The sequence below is a fragment of the Telmatherina bonti genome, assembly GCF_933228915.1.
Source record: "Telmatherina bonti genome assembly, chromosome: 11".
NCBI classification, from domain to species: Eukaryota; Metazoa; Chordata; class Actinopteri; order Atheriniformes; family Telmatherinidae; genus Telmatherina; species Telmatherina bonti.
Window position 1 is genome coordinate 32,657,087 of NC_136629.1, and position 24,312 is coordinate 32,681,398.

Below are 24,312 nucleotides of genomic sequence, written 5' to 3' on the forward strand. Positions count from 1 at the left end.
TGTTTAAACTCCTGGGTGGTGGTGGTTCTCAGGAAGTGGAAGGACTCAGCAGAGGTCACTGTAGTGTTGCTCCTGAAGTTCCTGAAGTCGCCACCGTCCTAAGAGCACTATCATCCAAGTTGTTCATCCTGGACACCAGATGGTTCTTTTTCATTTCTGTAGGCTGACTGGTCCCAGTGAAAGGCGAAAGGGTGGTGTCATCAGCAAACTGGTGTCCAGATGTGCCGCTGAGAATAACAAAGGAGAAAGGACATGGGGGATTTGGTACTGATTCACCATGAGTCAGAGAAATGCTGACCCAGCCTCACAAACTCTGTCTATCAGAAAGTCTGTGATCCACCTACACATGAAGTCCGGCACATTCTGCTGAGAGAGCCGAGAGAGAGCCATTGTACTGGATGCAGACTGAAGTCCACAAACAGGATACTGACAGGAAGCCAGATCTCTTAACTCTGTAGGTGAAGGGGGATCCAGGCCATCACAGACCCTCTGTCTGTGATGGCTTTGAGGTATGTGAAGACATCCTGACCACAAAAATCAGGGCGACTGGTCTGGAGTCAATAATCCCTCAACAAAGTGACGTTATTTCTGCTTGTGGGAATTAAAAGCAATAGCAGCTTTCTAAGAAAGTTTTTTTTTTTTATTATTGAGCTAACATTGACGATTTGATCTCACAAGTGGCACAGGGATACTGCAGCCCCGAGGGGGATGCAGTTGTTCTCTGAGGGCCGGTCCCAAGCCTGGATTAATCCAGAGGGTTGAGTCAGGAAGGGCTTCTAACATAAAAGCTTAACTGTGTGATAATTTGCTGTGGTGGGACAAGCGGAAAGGGAAACAACAACTGTATTTTCCTATAAGAGGGAAGTAAAACTCTTTTTTTTAGTACTGTCAGTTAATACTGATGTGCTTTGATGAACCAGTCCATGCACGAACCCCAAGAGTCAAACTTTTTGCATTGAAAGTAGATTAAATATAACCCCAATTTAACTCAAAATAAAAAGAGAATACAATGATTTGCAAATCCATTTTTACCTATATTCTATTAAATCCACTACAAAGACTGGATATTTAATGTTCAAACGGATAAACTTGATTTTTTTTCGTCAAATTTGATGCAACATTATTTCACAAAACAGGGACAGGGGCCACAAAGGACAGGGAAATAGGAGGAATGCTCAAAAATCTGCTGTTTGGAGCAAGTCACAGGTTAACTGGAAACAGCTGAGTGTCATGGCTCAGTTGTTCACAAGCAAGAAACAACTGCATGAGCAAATAGTCCTACAATAAAAAACCAAAAAAAACCAAAACATTTTTGACATACAATTGGAAAGAATTTTGTTCTGTAGTGTCTTTAATGTAGACATGAAGAGGCTCAGTTTGTTTTACTGTTTTCATACATGTTTACATGCAACATTAAACACTTCATGCTGTTTCACGTCACATCTTTAAATGACAATATGAAGTTCAAACTATTGTGCGTTTGCATATTTGCCAGAACCGACTTCCCCACAAAACATGCAAGTCAGAGAGAGAGAGGAACATTGATGGAGTAGCTTCTTGAAAGTCAGCAATTTACTGAACAGCTAATCGTTTGAAATCAGTGGTTTTACTGGGAACTGAACACCTTTTTGACCCTATGTAAAACAGATACAAGCTGCGTTTCCGTTACATTTGTTCGCATAATAAAAGCGATATTTGTGGGTTTCTACCATGGTTTCGACAAATAACAATTGCAATTTGCGGGTTTCCGTTGAACAGTGTTTAGCGCATTACACATTTGTTTTTGACTGCATCTTCATCAATGTATTTTGGGATGATTTATACCATTGGCGATCTAAATTTCTGCCTGTTCCTGATCTTCTGAAAAAAGAATGTTTTATATGGTTTTACTAGAAACAATGCTCACAATATAGTGGTCAACTCCATTCTAATACTTGAAAGGTTTTTCATACAGAAAAACAGATTTATGAAGTCCATTCCTATCATTTTTGCTTTTCACAAAGAATTGTACCAACATTTTTCTTCTCTAAGTTAAGTGAAACGGAAAAATGCTGTGAAAATCTATACAGATAGAAGACTTGCATATGAATAAAAACCCCTAGCCTTTATTTATTTATTTATTTATTTATTATTATCTTATGTATATAGGTAGTTATTTGTTATCTGCTATTACTTATTCTTTATTCTTTGTTTGTTCTTATTTTCTTTACTATCCTTTGTACATCTCTCGCATCCCTTATGCATCTGTTGTATTTTAATTTATATGTATGATATTTGAAACTGAAATTTAAAAAAAAAAAAAAAAAGTTTAGCGTATTAGCCTCAAGTCTCATAAGATCTCGGTCCTCTCATGAGATTTCATGAAAACTGCAGCTTATGCAAATTAGGCACGTAGTATTATTTGGGGTGTTTTGTACTTGCAGAGAATTTGCTACTGATTTTTTAAGCTTTTCTCCTACATTTTCTTTTTTAAAATGCTGAAATTCACCTCCGGGGACACCGTAAATGCAAAACAAGTGTTTCCATTACACTTCTGCGATCTGTTTCTACATTGAAGCGTCCAAAAAAACCACCTCATGAGAGCATAAAAACCTTTTAGCGATATCCGAGACCTTTTTCAAAATGTAGGTGTTTCCATTAGCATTTTTTTTTTTTTTTGCAGTATTTAGTTTTTCCGCAAAAATAGGTGTAATTCTATTATATTGTATTTATCCAAAGCGACTTACATATTATAATGGAAATGCACTGAACGATGCAACAATTCCTACAGAAACTGCAGGACGAATCTGTCACTCATCGGCAGTAAAAAGCAGGAAGGTAACAACTGTCAGTCCCCTAATATTCATATGTGGGATGACATTCATTTGTGTTTATTCTTACTACAGTTACAGTAAGCTGTTTAGAGCCCTATACTCAAAAACCAGCAGACATAGGAACAGTTTCTTCCCCCAAGCCATCACACAAAATGTACACTGATGCACATTTGCACACATCCATGTGAATGCTGTGTAGATACCATGTACACAGTTAGAGAAAAACCAATAACCAATGTTCATTGGTGCTTGTACTGAAGTGGCTGCTTTCCTTTATCTCCACTGTGTATTAATGTTTATTTTCTAAATCATTCTTTTGTTTTTATTTAATGTAAGTAAAACTGAGAGCAACTTGCCACCGGAGTCAAATTCCTTGCTTGTTTGCACAAATGTGGGAAAATAAAGTGATTCTGATCCTGATCAGAACTGTTAGCAGAAGACTAAGCTGGACTTTTCCAATGCAACAACGATTCTGCTTTTGCTTATCAAAATGAATATAACAATGTTAACACAAAAATGCAGTGAAGTCAATGTCATATTTGTGTTTGTGTGTATTTGTACTTATGCTCTTTGAACAAATACATGCAGGAGGAAAATATCACAAGTTATGCCTCTGAAATATCCGTCATAAAACACTGCTGTCAGTATTTTTCAGCTACTGCTTGAAAAAAAGCTTATCAGGTCAGGTCAAATGAGACTGAAAGGGTTGAAGTAGTATTTTATGACATGCTCAAAATTTAACACATACAAAATAACAATAATACATTTTTGTTCACTGACAAGACAAGTTGCACAGTATACTCTTCACATACACCAGGAAATACACAGATTAAACGGCTGCATAAAAACAAAGTCTAGGTTTTAAAAGTTATACCTCATGCACAACCCCTTTCAACTTCTATACGTGAGTATATATTGCACAATACTAAGTAACAGTTACTATGGTGACATGATTAGTGCATCATCAAATCTTTAAAAAAAAAAAACAACAACGCTGTAATTGTGTGTTTCTTCAAGAGACACAATGATTTCTTATGAATTTGGATAAAATCAGAAAATTTGCTGTCTTATCTCAGGTTGTTAACATTTCACAGCCTTTGTTCCCTCTCTTATCTGTAAGCCTGATTCACTTGCTGTCTATGCCACTCTTACTTCCTCTCAGCCAGACATCAGATACTCATGCAAGATTCTTATTTAGTCTATAATGCAGCTTCTCATGAGGACTACACTAACAAACACAAGTCATGCTTTGGTTCTACTCTAATTGTGATGGCAGGCTGAGTAATGTGCAGAATCTTACAGTACATGTGACCATCCCAGGATATTTTTCACAGAAAACACCCACTCGAATTAGCCGATTTCACATTGTTGCTGTCAGTAAGATGTAAAACTCCAACTTCATTTTTTCTCCTGGACCAACAAAAGTCCATTTCTATAGCATTTTGAGTGTGGCACCTTTCCATCTTTGGGAATTCCATGACTTTTCCCGGCTTATGGGACGGAGCTGCTACTCACAGGCTCATGGCTGGAAGGTCTGAAGTCCTGACATATAACAACCAACCTGTACAAATTCAGTATGACCACTAAGAAGTTCTTGAAAGCAAAGAAAGCAAGCATCTGGTGGAAGACATTGAAGTGGATCATGACAGTGAGTCTGACCACAAGAAATGGGCCGTCCTGGATAAACAGGGCCTCCACGACGTTCCATATGTCCGTGCTGTGTCTCGCCAATAGTGTGTCCTCCCGGGAGCTCACATCACCCTCACTGTCTGAAGCAGAATTCACCACTATTAAAAGGAAAAAGACAAAGAAACACTGGTCATTTGTGTCAGCAAGGACAGAAAACATTATATTTGTGAAACTACTCAGGAGAATATTTCAGAAAATGTGTTGTTGACATTTAGCTTGAAAGACAGACAAACATTTTTCCCTTTATAGAAAAAAGACTTTTACTTTTTCAAGAGGGCGGTGGTGTGTGTAAGCAGAGATTTGTAACGTACTGTAGCCACTCGTGCCAAACTCTGTTTTCAGAAAGTGGAAGACAGCCTGCAGCCACACAGTGTCAGAAAGTGTCTGGTGGTACTGTGATGGCCTGTCATCTATGTTTTGTTTTTGTGTTTGTTAGTGATCTGTGGAAAATGTGGTGCACCTGCAAACTTTGGCCAGACATACTTTCTCATGCTGGACAGCCATTTTCTCCAATCTTGGTAACTATGATTCCTTAAGATTTTAGTTTCAATCCTTTTACGACATCATACACAATGTCACTCAACCATTCATGGCATTTCACTGCTGATATTTAATATGTCCATACCCTACTTGTTGTTTGTTTTGGGTTAATTTCTTTAAAGTACATTGTTTATAAAATTTTTTCAATGTGTGAACTCCTCTCCTGTTTCTTACTCTGTGTGCCAAGTTGGTAACAGTGCAAAGTAAAGGTTTAGAACAGCTGCGTTTAGAGAAAACAGAGGATTTTATTGTTTTAGGTGGTCCTGTGAGAAGTCCGTTTGAAGTGATTGCTGCCTCTTATGGGGTCAATGGATGAACTGCAACATTTAATGCACTTCAGAAATGTAAAGTCATGTCTTAGTATGACGTTTGATGCTTCTCAAGATCTTGTTCAACTTCAAATGACATCAAGAAAGTTACCATGTAATATGACATTAATAAACTGTAAAGAGCTCAACACACGGGGGCCAACGTCCTCTCTTCATTTATTTGCTTTGGAACTTCCTATGGAAATCGCTGCTCCCCTTCAGCCAAGCGACAAGCGACATTTGTACACGCAAAATTTCACCCTTACTCATGTAGACGTGCACACAGGGGCTTGTGACACAACACAAAGTTAAAAAGTGTTCATCTTTTGTTGACAACCAGTGAGGGTTTTAGTGACCAAGTAGAACATGATTTTTTCTGGATCAGGCTTAAGATCTGATAATAAATGATATTCAAAAGGTTGTTTCCTTCATAACACATCCTAGCTTTCATCTTTTCGACCTGCTGCCCTCAGGCAGGCGCTACCGGTCAATACGCACCAAAACTAATAGACTTAGAGACAGCTTTTTTACCCAAAGCTGTTGCTATTCTGAACTCAAGTTCTTGCTAATACACCACATTGACAGCAGAGTGCAATGTCTTCTGTTAGAATGTTAGTTATTTATTTTCATGTGTGTTTTTTCTCATGTTTTTAACTGTATTTGAACTGACATATAAAGACAATAAATGCTTTCTTATCTTATATTATCTCATCTCATCTCATCTTATTTCATCTCATCTCATCTCGTCTCGTCTCGTCTCGTCTTCTTGTTTTTAAAACAGGATGAACGCAGGATTGTCTTTTTCTCAGAGTTAACAGCAGAATTTCAAGCAAAATTTTCAGACTTTTCCTCCTTGATGATTTATCTGCCACATACTGCTTCAAAAATACCAAAATACCCTCCAATAGCCAATCATAAACATTAAGATTTCTTGCAGACAAGCGATCTGAGAGCTGTCGCTGTCATTTGTCACCCTCCAGTGTGTTGAGCCCATAAGCGTGAGGCCGCTATAGTCTGGACAAGCTTGATACCATAGCAGCTCTTCTCTGATTGGCCAAAAACTTTACGGACACTTAAAATCTGATTTCAACTTCAGATCTGGTTTTTCGTCTAACCATTATTAGCTTCATTGACTAAATGCAGTACAACTTGATATCAAATGAAAGTTATGTTATTGCTACTAAAAAGGGGTGTCCAAAGTCCGTCCTTGAGCGCCGCGTTCCTGCAGGTTTTTCATATATCATATCCTACAAGAGTTTTGATTCCAATATGAAAGCTGCAAGACTTGTCAGTGAAAGAAAAAAATGCTTTTAAGGTCAGGACAATATTATTTGATAGTATTCTGAAGAGAGAAATCATTTGTTGTTTTAACCGAGGAGTATCCAAAGTCGGTCCTCAAGGGCCGCTGTCCTGCAGGTTTTCCATGTATTCCTATTCCAACACACATGGCTTCCATTAAATGGATCCAACAGCCAATGACGTTCTGCATAGTGACCGATTAATTTGACAAAGGTGTGTTAGAGCAAGGATACATGGAAAACCTGCAGGATTGTAGCCCTTGAGGACCGGAACTGGACACCTCTGCTCTAACTGCCTTTCCCGTGGGATCAGCCACAGTTCTGAGCTCACTTATGAGTCAACTTTTGCACACTTGATTGCAGTCCTTTCGAACTCCACGGTAGCTTTTGTCCACCTTAAAGTCACTTATTATCTCTGACATGCCATCTTCCTCTCTTCCTGTTTATCTCATCTGAACTTCCTCTTAATCAGAGGCATATAGAAATCCATAAGATTCCTATCAGTAAATGTCCCACTTTGGCATCCGTCCACGTGGCATCAGAAAAAGGATGTTTAAATGCTGGACAAGACAAAAAAAAAAAAAAAAAAAAAAAAGGATGTTTTTTTGTTTTTTTATCCCTGATCATATTTGTCTTAATCCTAAATAAGTAGTTTGGATTCGATTGTTAAAGAAACATGAGACATGAGAGAATTATGTTTCTCCTTTGTTAAAACGCTTATATGAGTAACGTTAGATGCAAAAACAAACAGACACACGAGGTGGTCTGAGTTTCTACGTCACGTTATGGTTTGTATTCTGGTTAAATTTCTCACAGTAACTGTTTTTTTGTTTCCTTGCTTCGTGTTTCATGTTATCAAGCCCTCACCCTTACAGTGTTGAGTTTATTTCCGCTCTTGTTTCACACCAGGTCTTAATACCCACATTGCAACAGCTGATCTATTCAGCTTCCCTCTCTACATCCCTCTGGCATTCATTTTCTCCTTGCTCGATTATTTCATGTTGTTTCTGTACACGTTCCTGGGTTTACCCCACTGATTCCTAGTGTGTTTCCATGCAGAATTAACTAATAAATCCTTGACAACAATCTGCTGGCTACGCCTCGCCTCTTCTCCGTTCCACATTTGGTTCACCTTTCTCCAGAAACTATGGGAAGTCACCTCAACCTGATCTTTGCCAGATTAAAGTTAGTTCATAATCTGTATTATCTAACAATTAAAACCACTACAAAACAAGACTATACTGTTAATCCATTTGAGCATCAAGACCTTTATTTCAATTTCCGTCCACTTTTTTTCTTTTCACATGTAAAATCCTATTTAGAGCTGTGAACATCCAGCTCAGCTGTGTCGGCACGACAAATGATAAAAGCATCAAATAATTTGCCATAAGCATTTTTATGTTTCTATGCTAAATTTTTTAAAAATACTTTATGATATATATTGGGGCATATATATACATTTACATATACATATATATATATATATATATATATATATATATATATATATATATATATATATATATATATATATATATATATATATATACATATATATATATATGTATATATATATACATATACCACAAATAGCAACTTTTTTTTCAGTTAAATGGATTTTAAGGGATCATTAAATCAAATAATAGAAAAAGATATTAATATTATAAACTCAAACTATATTAATGTCTAAAAAAAATATATACTTCACTTTTAAAACAGTAAAAAAGAAAAAGAAAACATCCCTGGCCAAAATTAAACAGACAGTTAAAGTGTCATTTTAAATATTTTAACTAAAAGCTGCAGCTCCAGTTATTCATTAATCTACAGTATGTTTCAGTTGTTTTAACTTTTTTAAATGTTTTCATTTATTAACAGACATTAATAGCTGACAGTAAACCAGGACAAGATCATTTAGTGGCAACCAGTCTGATCATACAGCAGAGGTGATCATCTCCTTCTCTGACAGCAGTGTGGAGACAACATCATGTTTTTACACTTTATCACCTCATATAGTGATAAGGTCACATTTTTACTTTAATTTAGGTGACAGCTCTATGCTTTCGTACATTTTTTTTTTCATTTTTATTAGTTCCTTTTCTTAATATTGTTTGAATCATACAACTGTTTTCACACTTCCTGGTCATTTCTCTCAGTAATCTTCTTTTGTCAGAAGAAACCTAAATGATGAGACTGAAGTCCAGCTAACATCAAATAAATTCTGCTTTAGATCATTGCCAAACTTTATAAAAATTCACATCTATGAAACATTGTAAGTAAGAATAATTGCAAGCAGAAACTTTTGACCTTGAATCTGAGTGCCACTAAAATATTTATTAAAGTTCTGTTAGGTTCTATTTTATTATTTGTGAATAATACACATATAGGTAGTAATCACAGACAACTGTTTGTATTGTTTATCTGAAGCACTGAAAGTTTTCAGATATTGCTACTGTGATTTACTCAGAACAGCTGGACCTTAACATGACGAGTCACACATATTCTGATGTCTAAGCTTCCTCAAGACTGCAACATACTGTAAGTGCATGAGTTATTTATTGCTTTCTGCTGATATATTGTTTCACTGTTTGTCTGATACAAAGGTTAATTTTTTAATCATTTTGTAACTTTCACATCATATAATCCTCATTGTCAAGATCAAGCATCAACCTCAGCTTCCTAGAAAATGTGGGGAATTCTTATAATGTTGAAAACAGTTTGAGCGCTATCAGCTCCAGAACTAATGGACAACATGAGCCAGCGGATGATCATAAAGTAGCATCACAATGTCAGACACCGCTCCTAAATGGATCTTACCTTCATAAAAAGATGCACTTGTGAACAGATACAAACAAATGTTCACGCTAAGTGCCCTAAATGCATCATGACTGTAAGGATACTCATCACACTTATCAGGAACCATTAACAAACTATAAGGTTGTGCAATAAATAATTCAGAGCATTTGTGGGAGGTTTTTGTTCCTACAACATTTCTAAAAATATATTTTTTCTAAAATTTCATTCCTTTCTTTCTCAAACTTAAGAAAGTGGGTTTACCTTCATTTCTGAGTGCAGTGTAGATTCAGATAATTAAAGCAAACAAATAAAAGCCCAATCTGATAGTCTAGCTCTGACTAATAATGGTTTACACTAATTAGTATGGATTAAAAAACAAGGAGGTGTACATAAGACAATTTTAATGCATAACGGGGAGTCTACAACACCATGACGTGTAGTGGAGAGCATTGAAACTGTGTAATCCAAAGTTTTTACCATGACTCCACACAGTAAACATTTTATAACAAATGTTTATTTCTTTTTAACAGAACTTTTTAAATATGCTAAAATATTTCATCTTCAATATAGTTTTTATGCTAAACAACTGTTGTAAAGTCATACTGCATTTCTCTCATTTGCTCATCAAAAGCGGCTGATCGGAACCAGATTTACGTGTTGCCATGGTGACACCGTCACTGAGTGATATAGCAGTGATTTAACTTGCCAACTACATGTGCGTATATATGAAAGTAATGCTGCCATTTGGAATAAAGTTAAAAGTTAGATATACTTTTTATTAGTTTAACCAATATTGCTGATACAAACGCCACTCCTGAAGTATACTAAGGATTTCTAATCTGATTAGGAACTAAAAGTCTAGAGGTTTCTGCATGATAAAGTAGTTATGGCCTATTTGGAGCTCATAAAGTTAAAGCACATTTTAAGTTAATAATTTGACAACTCTGTAGAAAAAAAAAAAAAAAAAAGCAACAGATCTACTTTTCAGTGTTTACTTTAAGTCTCAAATGAGACATCCAGACTATACTGGGGTTTTTTTCTCCTCTAATCACATTGTTTACATAGTCCATTTCTGTTATAACTTCTTCCTAAGCACGGAAATTTAAGTAACATAAAAACAGACACTGACCGGCCAGATGGAGGGGAAACTGCAACATGCTCCATGTCCACACAGCTAAGATGATGTAGACCAACAGGAAACTTTCTTCTCTGCAAAATACAAACAGGCAAAGAAATAATCAGTGCAGTGATGCAACATGAAGCCTTTTAGGAATATTGAATAGACATATTGTCACCTAATTAAAATAATGGCGCAATTAACTTATTTCAAGTTGTTCTTATTTCTTTTGTTTTTAGAAAAAAAATAAAATAAAAATGATTTAGGGTATTATTTACACAGGATAACGATCAGCATTTAGTCGAGACATGTTATATGTGGCAGTGGGCCACTGGGATCCTGCAGAAGCTGCAGACCAATAAGGGAGTAACTGGAGGAAGGACAAATTGGCAGCAGGTGCGACTGCAGGACTCCAGTCTTTAAAAACCCTGTGTGCTCTCTCCTGACTTTTTGATCCTCTGTACCTCTGGTAAGAGACTTTGGGAGTTTGATTGTTTTGTAAGTTTTAGTATTTTAATTGTTAGGGTACTGTAGGGGTGTAAGACCCTGAGGTATTTGTATTTTATTGTAATTTTGGGTCTGCCACATTTGTTTAATCATGTTTTATGTGTTTGGGTTTTTAGGCACAACACTGGCCGCCGTTTTGTTTTAGTTAGTTGTGATATATTTTTAGGTTATTGATCTTATTTCATTTGAGAGTTTTAACATCTTTCCTTCTTGTTTCTAGTGCTGAGGCTGGTGTGGTCCGCCATCCACCGGCCTGGTTTGGACGCTGGGAGTTCACTTTTGAGGGTGATGTGTTGTATATAGTTATTGGTGTGGTGGTTTTCATTTGAGTTGTGTTTATGTAGACCCCTTTGTTTGAGTTAGTATACTCCCAGCTCCCCTCATGGTGAGTGGTTGGCCTCCCAGTCTCAGCATGACATTCTGTCATCTTGTTGCTTCTTATCTGCTTTTATCTGAGTTTTAGTTATAAAATAAAACAGACGTGGTACGACCCAAGTTGACTGTTGTGGCCTCTTTATTGAAGCCCCTGCTTATTAGCCTCTCCGGCTACATATAGAAAGCCGAAAAACATATTTGCAACCAAGTGAGAATAGAACTGGCACCCACGTCACATCCCGCAGGGTTTCACTGGTGAATTCCAGGATGTCTGCCGCTGTACCAACAAAAATTAGGAGGAGCTGAGACAGCTCGTCTCGTGTGACTCCGCCTCCCAAGGGGAGGAGCCACTTCCCCATGATGAGGAGGATGAGCACTATCTGATGAAGAGCGAGGATCCAGTCATTGGAACAGACAGCTGACAAAACTTCGTTAAATTTCTGGAGAAAAGAAAAAAATAAAAATTAATAGTTAACAATCTGAAAAGATGTGTGTGAATGCATGTGTGCAGGGATCTGGATTACTTCAATTTATTCTACTAATTCTATTAATTCCATTAGTCTCTAAAAAAAAAAGATCTGTAAGAGTTTAACAGCTACCTCTTTCACACTTTTCATCATGATAAAGTTGTTTCACTACAAGTGATAAATGTGTGAGTAATAGCACTGTTTTCCCATATCGACTCGACTCAAGTAAAATCATATTTGAGGATATTTGAGGTTTTTCTGAGACTAACTTCAAGAAGAACAGAAAGCAGCCAGACACAATAGCAAGCGGTGAGACCAACTACATTGGAAAAGTATGTGACTCATCCAGTGGCATCACTTCCTGGCCAATGAGACCTATAGTCTGTGGATATCTTATCTTGTATCTTGTCTCAGCCCTCTATGAACCCTGGCTAAGTAGGTGCTGAAAAAAAAAACCCGATAACAGGCGCTACAACGTAATAAAACCCTTAAAGCCAAATCAAACCACATAGAGCTGAGGGCTTGTCCACATGTAGCAGGAATCTCATAAAACAAAAATATTTTTCCTATGATTTGACCTTTTTAATTCACTGTAAAACTCTGTATTTTGGTGTTGTTTCGTGCTTACTACACCATCTTTACCAAAAATGAACTGGTCACATGACCCCTAATAGCATGCCCGGGGATGCTTAAATACAGAAAAAAATGTTTTGTTTACACTTTTTTGATATATTTCTATATTAAAACTTCTGAAAACCCCCCTCAAGAGTGTAAAAAGTTTTTTAGCAATATTTGAGTTTTTTGTTTTGTTTTTTTTTTAAAAATAAATTTAGTTATTTCCAACTGGTTTTTTATCGCAATATTTTGGTTTTGAGCAATTCTAGTTGAATGGAAAAAAAATCAGTTTTACTATTGAATTTTGTAGTCAATGACTTCAAAATTAATTAAAAAACAGAAAAATATCCCCAACGGATACACTAGATCAGGGATCCCCAATCCTGGTCCTCAAGGACCGGTGTCCTGCAGGTTTTCCAGGTGTCCCCACTGCAACACACCTGATTCAAATCAATGTTGACAAGTGCAGAGCTTGTCTGAGTCTGAATCAGGTGTGTTTCATCAGGAAAACTTGGAAATCCTGCAGGACACCGGTCCTTGAGGAGCATGGTTGGGGATCCCTGCACTAGATTGCAGAACAAGAGCTCTTGATAAAGTTCTTGGTTACTTTTCATCTGTATGTCAATGAAATACATTTGTGGTTTCTGGCAAAATACCCCAAACAGAAAGGAAAAACTATGGTGTGTGACTGTTTCAGGACCTCTTTTTTAGTTTGAGACAACAATGGGTGTCTGTAACTAAGATGAATTTGCCAAAATAAACTCTGTAACATATGAGTTCATTGTTAAGAATGATCTTTAAATAGGATTCATTCACTTTTTTTTAAATGTAGAAAACTGTAAGTCTTACAAATTCAGTAACTTGTTTATGTGACACAACATAAACAGTAGTTTTAGTGGCACGCGTTATAGTGGTGCAGCATGAAGGAACTGTGTCCTGCAGCTCTTATATGTTTAATTTGCCTGGGTTAAATGGGTGTGGTGGTCGCCAAGCTGTTAATCTGTAAGAACCAATCCAGTCTCAGGCCACTGCATTTGTATACTCCTGTGTGCTGTACTGAACCTCTGTATCCCATACCTTTATGCTGACTGGCTAAGCTTTGTCTAACTTCGAACAGCAACTTCCTTCCCTCTTTTTCCCTTTTCATAGATCAAGTTTTTAATATTGCTGGTACATATGTCTATTTTCAGGTCTGTTTCAAGCACACAAAGCAAAACAGAAAGGCAACTTCTTATAATTCAAATGCTGCTGAAAGAGTCATTTTTTATCTAACTAGTGAAAATCCAAGCTTTTTGTTTATAATACTTAAACAATATTAAAATACAACAAATGTAAAATCTTTGCCATTGATCTGAAGTATTCAGGAACTTCAGCAATTTTCTGTAATGCACTATTTATAACATTCAGCAGAGCCACTTAAGCATCCAAACATGTTTCCGGTAATGGAAAATGTGTTCTTAAACAGCTAAGCAAACCATCTTTTTCTTACAAATTATATCCTTTGCTTTTCTCGTGCCTGTGTAAACTCCATATTAATCCTGTCGTAGCACAATTTACCACTTTAATCCTCCAGATTTATAGATATGACAACAGGAGGATGGTTTTTCCTAAGCAAGAGCTGTCTTTGTTTGTGTCTCCCACCGGTTGGTTATTTCCTGATTATTCAAGTACTACATCTGGATTCCCCAGATGTAGGTGGTTGTATGGAGTACAGTCACATAGTCTGTAATTTACTCCTCCCATCAACGTCCAAGTATGTCTCCTTTAAGATCTCAAATATCTGTTCTCATAGTTCACATCTAGGAATATAATAGCTGCTTTGTGCAGACCTAAGATTTGCTCTCTTTGCTTAATAGGATTTAAAGTCTTATAATAATAAAAAAAAACAGATAAATATGGATGCAGCTTTTTTCAATGATTGTTGGAATTAATTGTTGCCTAGTTGAGTGCAATATTCAGCTGTTTCTTTCTGATTGTGTGTGTTTAAATTTAAACAAGATAAAATAAATAAAATAACTCGACCTCAGATGGATTAATACGTTTTCATTTTTCCTCCGAATTACATGATTTGGCTGAAACAAAAGCCCACAAACTCAAAGCTGACATTTGTCCAGTTAATTTGTTGTGTTACATGGACAAGATCATGTAAAGGCCACATTTCTTCATATGCTCCTTTGAATACATTCTGCACTATCAGGAAATTTTTCTTAAAATACTAAGTAAAACTTCTAAATCATTTTGCTCACACTTTAGCATTTCTGTTTAGTCAGGCATATCAACAGCGTTTTCAGTTTCCTACCTTAATATAATCGCTGTCCGTCTGGTTTTCTCCAAATCTGCTCTGATTAACAAGCCCACGCAAACTATCCCAAGAGTCAAGCTTTTTGCACTGAAAACAGATAAAAGAAGCCTCACATTTAAACTCCTTTCATTAGAGAGCATATGAAATATTTAAAGGAACAGCAGCTGTAATTGCAATGAATTCTGCTGCTTTCCCAAGCACAGATATTATTAGGTCACATCTGGAAACAGAAGGAGTATTATTTCAAGCATTCATATGGTTCTGGCACAAAATACCTCAGGTTCATTGGCCGTGTTCAGCTGATGATCTAGTTCCAGGATCCAGATGGAGGGAATGATGCTGATCAGAAATGTTAAGATGGGAGGAGAAAACCTATAATGGGACCAAAAGCATGCCATAAGCACTGAAGACAGTATGAACTTTAAGCATATTTCTTGGGGTTAACCCAAGATTAAATAATTTGGAAAGTAGTACCTTCTAACACATCACACAATGTTTAACCCTTTAAGACCTGATCCATGAAAAAAAGTCTGTTTTTTTTTTTAAACATAAAGACTTTATTTGTTCCTTCAACTAAATGAAAAAAACAGTTTTAGGGATATTACCATTTACTAGCATGTAATATGGCAAAATTATTATGGCGTAATCTTCAGATTTCTGGTGTCCATTGAGGGGCAAAAGACAATGATCAGACTGAGTTCAATAGGATTTTCACCTTTTTTTTTTTTTTTTTTTACCAGTTTTTATTGGGCTTTTACGGGTTAAACTCTTCACACTGGCTTCAGGTTAGTCACAGGATAGAATTTAAAATCCCTATTTACAAACCCCAAGAACGGTTCAGGCGCAGAATTAATCTGATATGTTCAGAGAATATAAACCAACCAAAGCTCTTAGATCCAAAGACTCAGCTCATTTAGTCCAGACCAAAGTCCAGACTAAACGTGGAGAAGTAGCATTTTACTTTTATGCTGTCAACAAGTGGAACAAACTTCCAGTGGTGAATAAACTTTTACCAGATGTAGACACTTTTATATACGGGCTAAAAATGTTTCTTTTCTTATTCACCTATGTACAAAATCTGCACACTAACTTTCATTTATTTCGTTTTTAATTATTTTCATTTAATTAATTATTTTATTGTGATTTTTGCCATTTGTTGCTGCATTTTATGACTTTTTTTTTAAAATGATTTCTTTGAACCATATATAATGTTTTTAAAGTTTAATGTAAAGCACTTTTAAGGCTAGATTATCCAATGGGAATTGTGAGCACCAGCCCAGGGGCCCACTTGGGGCTCATGTAGGGCCAGCAGTTTAAGAAAACCAATATATATTTCAAACTTCAGATATGGGAGCCGAGAACCAATTTAGAAAAACCACACTAATACAATTTCAACCTTAACAGGGTTATTTGATTGGTCAGGTCTGATTGTGGAAACCATGGTAACTTGCCCAAGGTAACTTGCCCCTCGGCCCCGCCCGCTACCCATCATTTTTAAATGAACAACAGAGAGACAAGCACCAAAAGACATAGAAAGGTGAGGAGGACAGACACATGAATAAAACAATAATGGGTGTGAGAGTGTGTTTGTGATTGAGTAATGGAAAGTGTGAAACTTACCCTGCCTGATGGAAATAAAACAAAATGTACATACAGTAAAAGCCAGATAGTTACAGCACAGTGTCTAGTGTATTTCTATTTGTACCACTGGCTGAGAGATGTTAGAAATGTCATTTAACAGAGTATCATTCACAATTTTCACAATGTTGCAGTGCAAGGGGGCCTATGAGACACTCAGGGCCCAGGGGCATCTTCACTTTTAGTCCGCCCCTGCTAATTGTCTTGTACATTAACTGTGCTGTACAAATCAGTTTGCCTTGCCTTTTAGTACATATAAATAAAAGTCTAATAATCATTTTAGCAGTACATAGGTTATATAATCACTTTGCCAGCCCCTTTGATATACCGCAAAAACCAATGTTTCTGTGCTTTATATGTACCTCAATTAAATAGGACAACAAAATAAATTAAGTCCACATTGCTTTTTGCACTGTGATGGACATAAACTTTTGTTTTGTTGCATGCACAACTGTGTTAAGATGGATGTATTGTTAGATAAAATGGAAACTCATCAATGCATGAAGGAAAACTCTAGAGAGATTAGTTTCCTGCAGTGAGAGTTTAGGGGTACCGGACCATCCTTGCTGTCCCAGGACAATGTCTGCAGAGGGACAAGCAGGATGCAGGCTGCACAGGGAAGTGGGGGGAAGGGATACAGTTTGGGGAGGAGGGCGACAGTAATCATTTTTATGTTGTAAATCTGTCAGACGATTAAATGAGCTAACAAGACAGTTGATATTAGTTTTAGGAGACGTGATCATCCTCAGGTATGATTCCAGTGTTAGAAGACTTTTAAAAAGAAGCGTGCCCAGGTTCTTACCATTTGTAATCCTGTCCCTGCCGCCGCTTCAGAGTTATTATCATTTCAATAATGAGAGGCAAAAGGAGGAGAGTCAGCAACCAGTAATTGCGATCTTGCTTCACCCATGTTACTCTTAAGAGTCCGATCAAAGAGACCAGGATAAATAAAACTCTAGTTACGATCGCGCTGATAAACTTAAAGAGATTCATCACGCCGGCGCAGCTGCAGTTTATCCGGGAGGTTCAGATTCCACGCAGCCGGTGACAGTTTCTCCCACACTGCCACAGAAAATAAATTCAAAAGAGACCCATAAACTTTAAGTCCCGCCTTAAGCTTTTTTTTTTTTTTTTTTGTCCCAACAGTGGATCAGATAATGCGGCGTCAGAGCGGACAGAAGGCATTAAAAACAATGGAAGCTGTGTCAGAAAGGTCATTGTTATTATTTATTCATTACTTTGTTTTTTGCATTCTTTTTGTTGTATGCACTGTGATTTATGGATGACTTCTTAAAATGACCACAAACTGTTAGCCGTTTCCCCTGAAAGAGCATCATGAAGAAAGTACGTCCTCTGCTGTCCTCACCGCAAATGCATCAAGTGTTCCTCAATGGAGCCATTTAGGACCCTTTTACATGTCAACAGCACAAGGAAATGACATTTAAAAAAAAAAAAAAAAGCATTTAAGACCTCTTAGACCAAGCCAATATATTAGGCCTACTTTACCACTAAAAACAAAGTTAGACAACTTAACCCTTTCAGGTCCTGGTCTACCATTTGCTGGAGGTAAATTTGAAGTGACTTGGATGAATTTCTTTAAATAATTTTGGAAATAAACCTGCTGAAGCATCTCTACCAAGTAATTTGGGTATGTAAAACCCGAACTAACACTACTGTTTTAAATTTAAACCATTTTCCTGTTGTTATATTATTATTAACTTCCTAATGTCTCAACCATTTGTTTAAAAAAAAAAAACGTATTCTGTTTATTCTTGTCCAAAAAAAAATGAAAAAAACACAGAGAAACATTTTCTTCAGCCTTTTTGTTAGTGTGACAGTTAAAGGGTTAAGTAGATATCAAAGTCTGTGACATAGCAAAGCTTTTGTACCGCTGGATTATTGTCAGTGACTCTTTTAATATTGTAATGTTGGAGCCAGTGTTGATAGTTTAATTCTTATAAATACTTTAAACTACTGTGGTAAACTGTTAAATATGTAAAAAGCTTTTTGAAACCACCTTATAAAGATAGGTCAGAAGTGTAACGAATATAGCCTAATGCGTTGTTAATAATTTAAGTCACACACTTATCTGAAACAGAAAAAATAACATGTCAACCATTATTATTAATTTTTTTGGATTCCAGGGTGATGGAACATAACCCTACTCCTATCAAACCAGGGGTTCACCCTGGACAACAAAACCACCCAACATAAACATGCAATGTTAACATCTCAAGCACATTTCTGATCATGGCAGCATAGAAGAATATAAAACTCACGCAGGGAAAAATAAAAAACAATCCAGTTTGCTATACTGGTAAACAGGTTTTACATTCTGCAAGTGATACAATAATCTGCCTGCAGCCAATAAAAAAAAACTATGGACATATTATAAAGGAGTGAGTTAAAGGGAGTCCTAAATTGTTTAATAATTAACAAGAATATTAAATCTATACCAAAAGATGTGTTTAAAAACATGCAGTGTTGGGAGGCAACACACTGCTTGAAACTTTTAGAAATATGTCATGACCTGTGATTCAAAAGCTCATGTCTAAACTAAATAAATAAACTACCTGGACTGCTGGATCCTGATCCAAAGGTTCAAGGTTCAAGGTTTTTATTCGCCATTTGTGCATAAGCTGACAGTCTAGGCACATTGGAAATCTTGTGCAGTCTCATCAGTTACAGGTATTAAAGACAGTAAAAACAAGTAATTAAATGAAAATTAAGTATAAGATTAAGTATAAAATAAATATGAATAACTATACAGTAGGACTTTGTGTGAGATTCAGGGTTTTGATAGATTTCCAGTATTTCCCTCACAAAGATAACAAAAGAAGCCAAAGCAGGCAACACAGGGGTTCATGCAAATATTATGCCTTTGTACAATGAATATCTGGCGGAGAGGGGGGGGGGGGCATATTAATATATATATTTGTATATATTGCACATATGCGCATATATTTTTTTCTCATTCTTCTTTATCTGGTTTGGTTTTAATGCAATGAAAGAAAAGAATGCTAGAGCCAAATTCCCTCTCAATGAGTGCAGATACATAATTTTGCCATACTTGGCTGACTTGATTTCTGTTCAAATCGTTCTGTTTAGCCAGTGCAGCAGAAGGGAAAGAGCAGAAAGGGCTCGTGACCTTGGAACGGAGGCAGACTTTTCCTGCCTTTGTTCTAAATGATCTGTCATCATGCTTCTGTGTGCATTATGTGCATATAATCACAATAAGAATTTCAGACAGTAAAAATGTTAGGAAAGAGAAAATCTAGCCTTATGCAGAGAAAAGAAAAGAGGGAAAATAACACCACAAGTAGAGTTTTAAGAAACTTGTGTAGTTCAGTTTGATTAGCGGAACGAACCAGAAAGAAAAAGTGGTACTATGACAAAAAAAAAAAAACAAAAAAAAAAAAAAAAAACTTTCACTGAAGTGTTCCCGTCTGACGACAGGAGCTCATTCTGTAAAAAGTAAGAAGCTTACTGTGAATGGAAACAGACTTGTCTGTATTTACTGGGACAGAAAAACCATCTCACATCATACCACAGGCCTGAGAGAGACTGCTGTTCAACATTTGGCTCATGGCTGCAGAGATGATAATGACAGGACGGGCCAAAGGGGCTCTGGCCATTGATGGCAGAACAGTGATTCCCTCTGTGCAGCCTCAGTCAATACACTGATGCTGAAGCTGGCAAGGCTCATGGGAAGAGAGAGTGTTTTTGTATAAGTCATAAGGAATAAAATGAAAAGTTGATTAGCATTGATTTACAGATATAATGCAAAATAAAATCAAAGATAAAGCTAGATATAAAATTACTTCTTTTTTTTCCCATTTTATTGGATTATGAACATACAAAAAAAACCCAAAAAAAACAACACAATTGCTCAGGCGAGGCTAATGAGAGAATATGTATACAAAGTATGTGCAAATAAACGTAAAAACAAAAAGAAGAGATGTCAGCATATATACAGCTGAAGAAGCAAACAAAAGACATACATAGTTAATGAGAGGGAAATCCTTTCAGCACATGGGATGCTAAGTTTGGGCCAATAAATCTCAGATATGGGTCCCAGGTGGAGTAGAAAGTGTCTGTAGAGGTGTGAAGCATACACGTGATGTACTCATTAGGGATACATTCCATTGTGATATTATGCCATGATTTTTTTTTGTCGTGGCGGAGTCCTTAATCCAGAAATGCAAAATGTTCTTTCTGGCAGTGAAAATGAACAAATTAAACAGTCGTTTGTGCTTGGGTTGGATATGTGGGTCCAGGAGGCCAAGAAGAAGATATCTGGGATCCAAGGGTATGGTAATATTAAAAATAAAATACAAATCCTTGACCACACTAGACCAGTAATGTTGTATTTTTACACATGACATAAAATTACTTTTAAATGTTGAAAACAAATGATATCTCATGTTTTTAAAATTAGTTCTATTTATTTTGCACATAAAAATAAAAATAAACCTCACATCACCACAAAACAAAAACATCAACACACACATATATTCTCTCTCTCTCTCTCTCTATGTATACACACACACACACACATATATATATATATATATATATATATATATATATACAGAGAGAGAGAGAGAGAGAGAGAGAGAGAGAGAGAGAAAATTGAATAAAAAAAACAGTTTCCTGTGAAATAAGCTGAAATTGGCAAAAGTAATAATAATGAAAAAAGTATGATAATCATTACAATATTTTCTAGCTCTAAGTGCTCTAATCCTATGTGCTCCTAAAGTGCAATAATTTGTCTGGGACCAACTTGTTTGTTTGTTTTGTTTTATTTTTTCTTCAACTCAACTAAATGAAAAAAGAGTGTCTTATATCACTAAATTATGATCTTGCCAATTTTTAGTTATTGTTCCTTCTGTCTGTGGTGTGTGTGTGTGTGTGTGTGTGTGTGTGTACTGTTTCTATTTTGTTTATACACTTTTTGTATTTAGTTAGTACTTCCTTTATCTTGGAAAAGTATTTTCAAGTATTTGTATGTCATTTCTGGCTTAACTTGTTTGGCACCATGTATTAACTTTTGCTGGGGTTTTTTTGTGTGGGTTTTTTTATTTTTTTTTTTTTTTTTTTTGTCCCCTTCAGAACAGTATATTGCTGATATATACATATATATATATATATATATATATATATATATATATATATATATATATATATATATATATATATATATATATATATATATATATATATATATACAGTAAAGGTGTAGGTCTCTCTGTCTCTTTTGTTTGTGCACCCAGGTCTTGTCTTGCCAGCCTTGTTGCCTTGCTTTCATGTATGGATTTATGTTAAAGCATTTGAGTATTTCTTCTTTCTTAGCTGTTTCAAGTATTTTCAGTCATTCATTCATTCCATACTCTATTCCATACTTGCTGTGTTTCTTGGCTGCATCTGTCTGTCACTGGTACAAATTACTGCCGTCATTAACTATAGCTCTGCTGCAGCCCCATAAACCATATGTTTGATACATTCTCTGCTCCTCTTTAGTTTTCATTTGCAGTAATTTGACTGAAACAACTGAAAACACACCAAAGAATAAAATAAATCTTTGTTTTCTTTTTATTTGACCTTGTCTTGTAGAGAGGACCGGTGTCAAACTCATAATTTTATTCATCCTTTATTACATTGTTTTGTGCTCATTTGCTCAGAAATACAGACAAACACAAACCTTTAACACAGCCTGAGGGGATTTTCATCACAGGAGAACAGAATATTTCTGGGTCTCCAGTTTGATGTTGTATTTAGTTTACTCATAAAATTACTCAGAGTTTCTGTGGAGGTAGTGAGATATATCCCACACACATAGGGTAGAGGCATTAAATCATTATGACAACCAGTACTTCAGTTTTATACTCTTTATATTTGATATATTTCTTGATTTAGACATATTTCCTGTCGTTTAGGCTGTCCTTTTTTATTTTTAATGTATTTGTTTATTTATTTATTGTATGAAAAGTCTAAATATGTTTGAGTTTCTCATTCAGTACACACGTTGACTCATTCAGCCTAACAAAACCAACTCTATGAGATTTCTATGTGTTTAGGTTTCAGCTGACAGTTTAAGTGTTACTTGTCTGAACAGCTGTTGGAAAGTCTTTCTCATCACAGAGAGAGGACGTTTCATGCAGAAACACTGAAACATAACATATATATATATATATATATATATATATATATATATATATATATATATATATATATATATATATATATATACATGTGAAAATACACAGTAATGCACCAGAACATTTTAGTTTTCAGATATATTAAATGTTCTCTTCTCTTTGCAGCTTAGTGCAGCTTTTATGAGCAGAATATTACTCAACTCATGGCTACATCGTTGCCAACTAATAATTAGACTATTATGTTCCAGTGTACATTAACCTCTGTGATCCAGTGTTAAACAGCTGCAACCAGCTCCTTGTTGTTACTGGTGAGAGCCAACAGGTGGCACTCAATACCACATCTTCCACAGGCGGCTCTGCAAGTGATGCCTTTATTAGTCAATCTGACGTTTATCCTAATAGACAAAAAGCATCAGCGTGCTGTGAAAAGTCACGGGGAGGTGTGTGATTAAAGCCAACACTGTCTACACTGCTCCACATGTGATAATTTGCTTCTGAAAAAAATAGCATTTTTTTCAACATTTCAATACAGCTACTACAGCTCAGCAGGTCTAACTTAATATTTTGCAGAGGAGAGCTCCTTTTAAGGCAAAAACACTCTTTGCACTCCTCTTTTGTTTATTCATTCAGTTTCATGGCAGCTGTGCCTGGCTTAAAACCATGTCAGATACAACACATGAGAACTGTTTCCCAAATTTAAGCTTGCTTTAAACACTGTGGGTCATGGGTGAAGCAGGTGGTTAAATAGTCATACATATCTGGCACTGATTCTCTTCCCCCTCATCTCAAAAATACTGTTTCAACTAAGAGCCCTGCAGAGTCACACATGTCAGGCATTTGTATGGGAGAAATTAGTCTTAAATGGGTTACACATGACTCATTCTGTTTTAGCCTCGACAGCTGCAACAGGCCAAGCAGTTATTGGACAAATATGATTCACCTCAGAACAGAGCCACTCTTCAAAGCTTTTCCAATGTGGAATCTCTGACGTAAGCTGAAAAATAAAGAGATATTGAAGCAGAGTTAGTGTGAAACATATTGAATTACTCTCAAACCATATTCATTTTCCTCTCGCTGAATGGATTTTTCTCTGACCTTAACCTGACAACTGTTATAAATTCTGCATTAGCAATCAAAACAAAAGACTATTATGCAGTGCAGTGCTGGCCTCTGGTTGCTGCTTGGCTCATATTCCCTGTACAGTAAACAGCCCACAGATGTTTTACATTGATATTAACAACCTTAATTTGTCCTGTGCAGAAAAAGGCCAAGCATGGCGCGGGGATTAAGTTCTCAGCCATGTATCACACACAGCACAGACAGCAATCTCATTTAGCTTGAGTGAAGTTTACAGTGAGTGGGTTTTGCATAGGTCATTAGTTGTCTCAAAATATCCCCTTGTCACCATAGCAACTTCAAGTGACTCCTAAATTGCCTTATAAAATTAGATAAATTATTAATGTTGAGAGCCTTTTTTTTTTTCTTCTCCTTTAATATGTGTGCTCAGGCTCTGAGCTGCTTACAGTATCGCCTTTATTTTATTACTGTAATGGAAGAATAGCTGCTGTCAGTCATATTTCAAAGCTAATCTTTTGCCTCCCTTCTTGAAGTGGTCGATTGTCAATACCTTGTAAGCAGCTATTGCGAAATGGTTGGTTTGTTATGCTCCTGATTAGTTGACATATACATAAC

General features: G+C 36.2%; 1 protein-coding gene across 1 annotated transcript; it reads right to left on the bottom strand.

Annotated features, from left to right (window-relative positions):
• Positions 1 to 4,304: 4,304 nt before the first annotated feature.
• Positions 4,305 to 17,455, bottom strand: LOC306762384 (transmembrane protein 26-like; the record flags this gene model as incomplete). The annotated part of the gene is made up of 6 exons (XM_079248827.1): positions 4,305 to 4,600; positions 10,571 to 10,650; positions 11,672 to 11,880; positions 14,822 to 14,911; positions 15,100 to 15,196; positions 17,265 to 17,455. 6 exons carry the CDS (start codon positions 17,453 to 17,455, stop codon positions 4,305 to 4,307), a joined length of 963 nt encoding a protein of 320 aa, XP_079104953.1.
• Between the last annotated feature and the right edge of the window lie 6,857 nt (positions 17,456 to 24,312).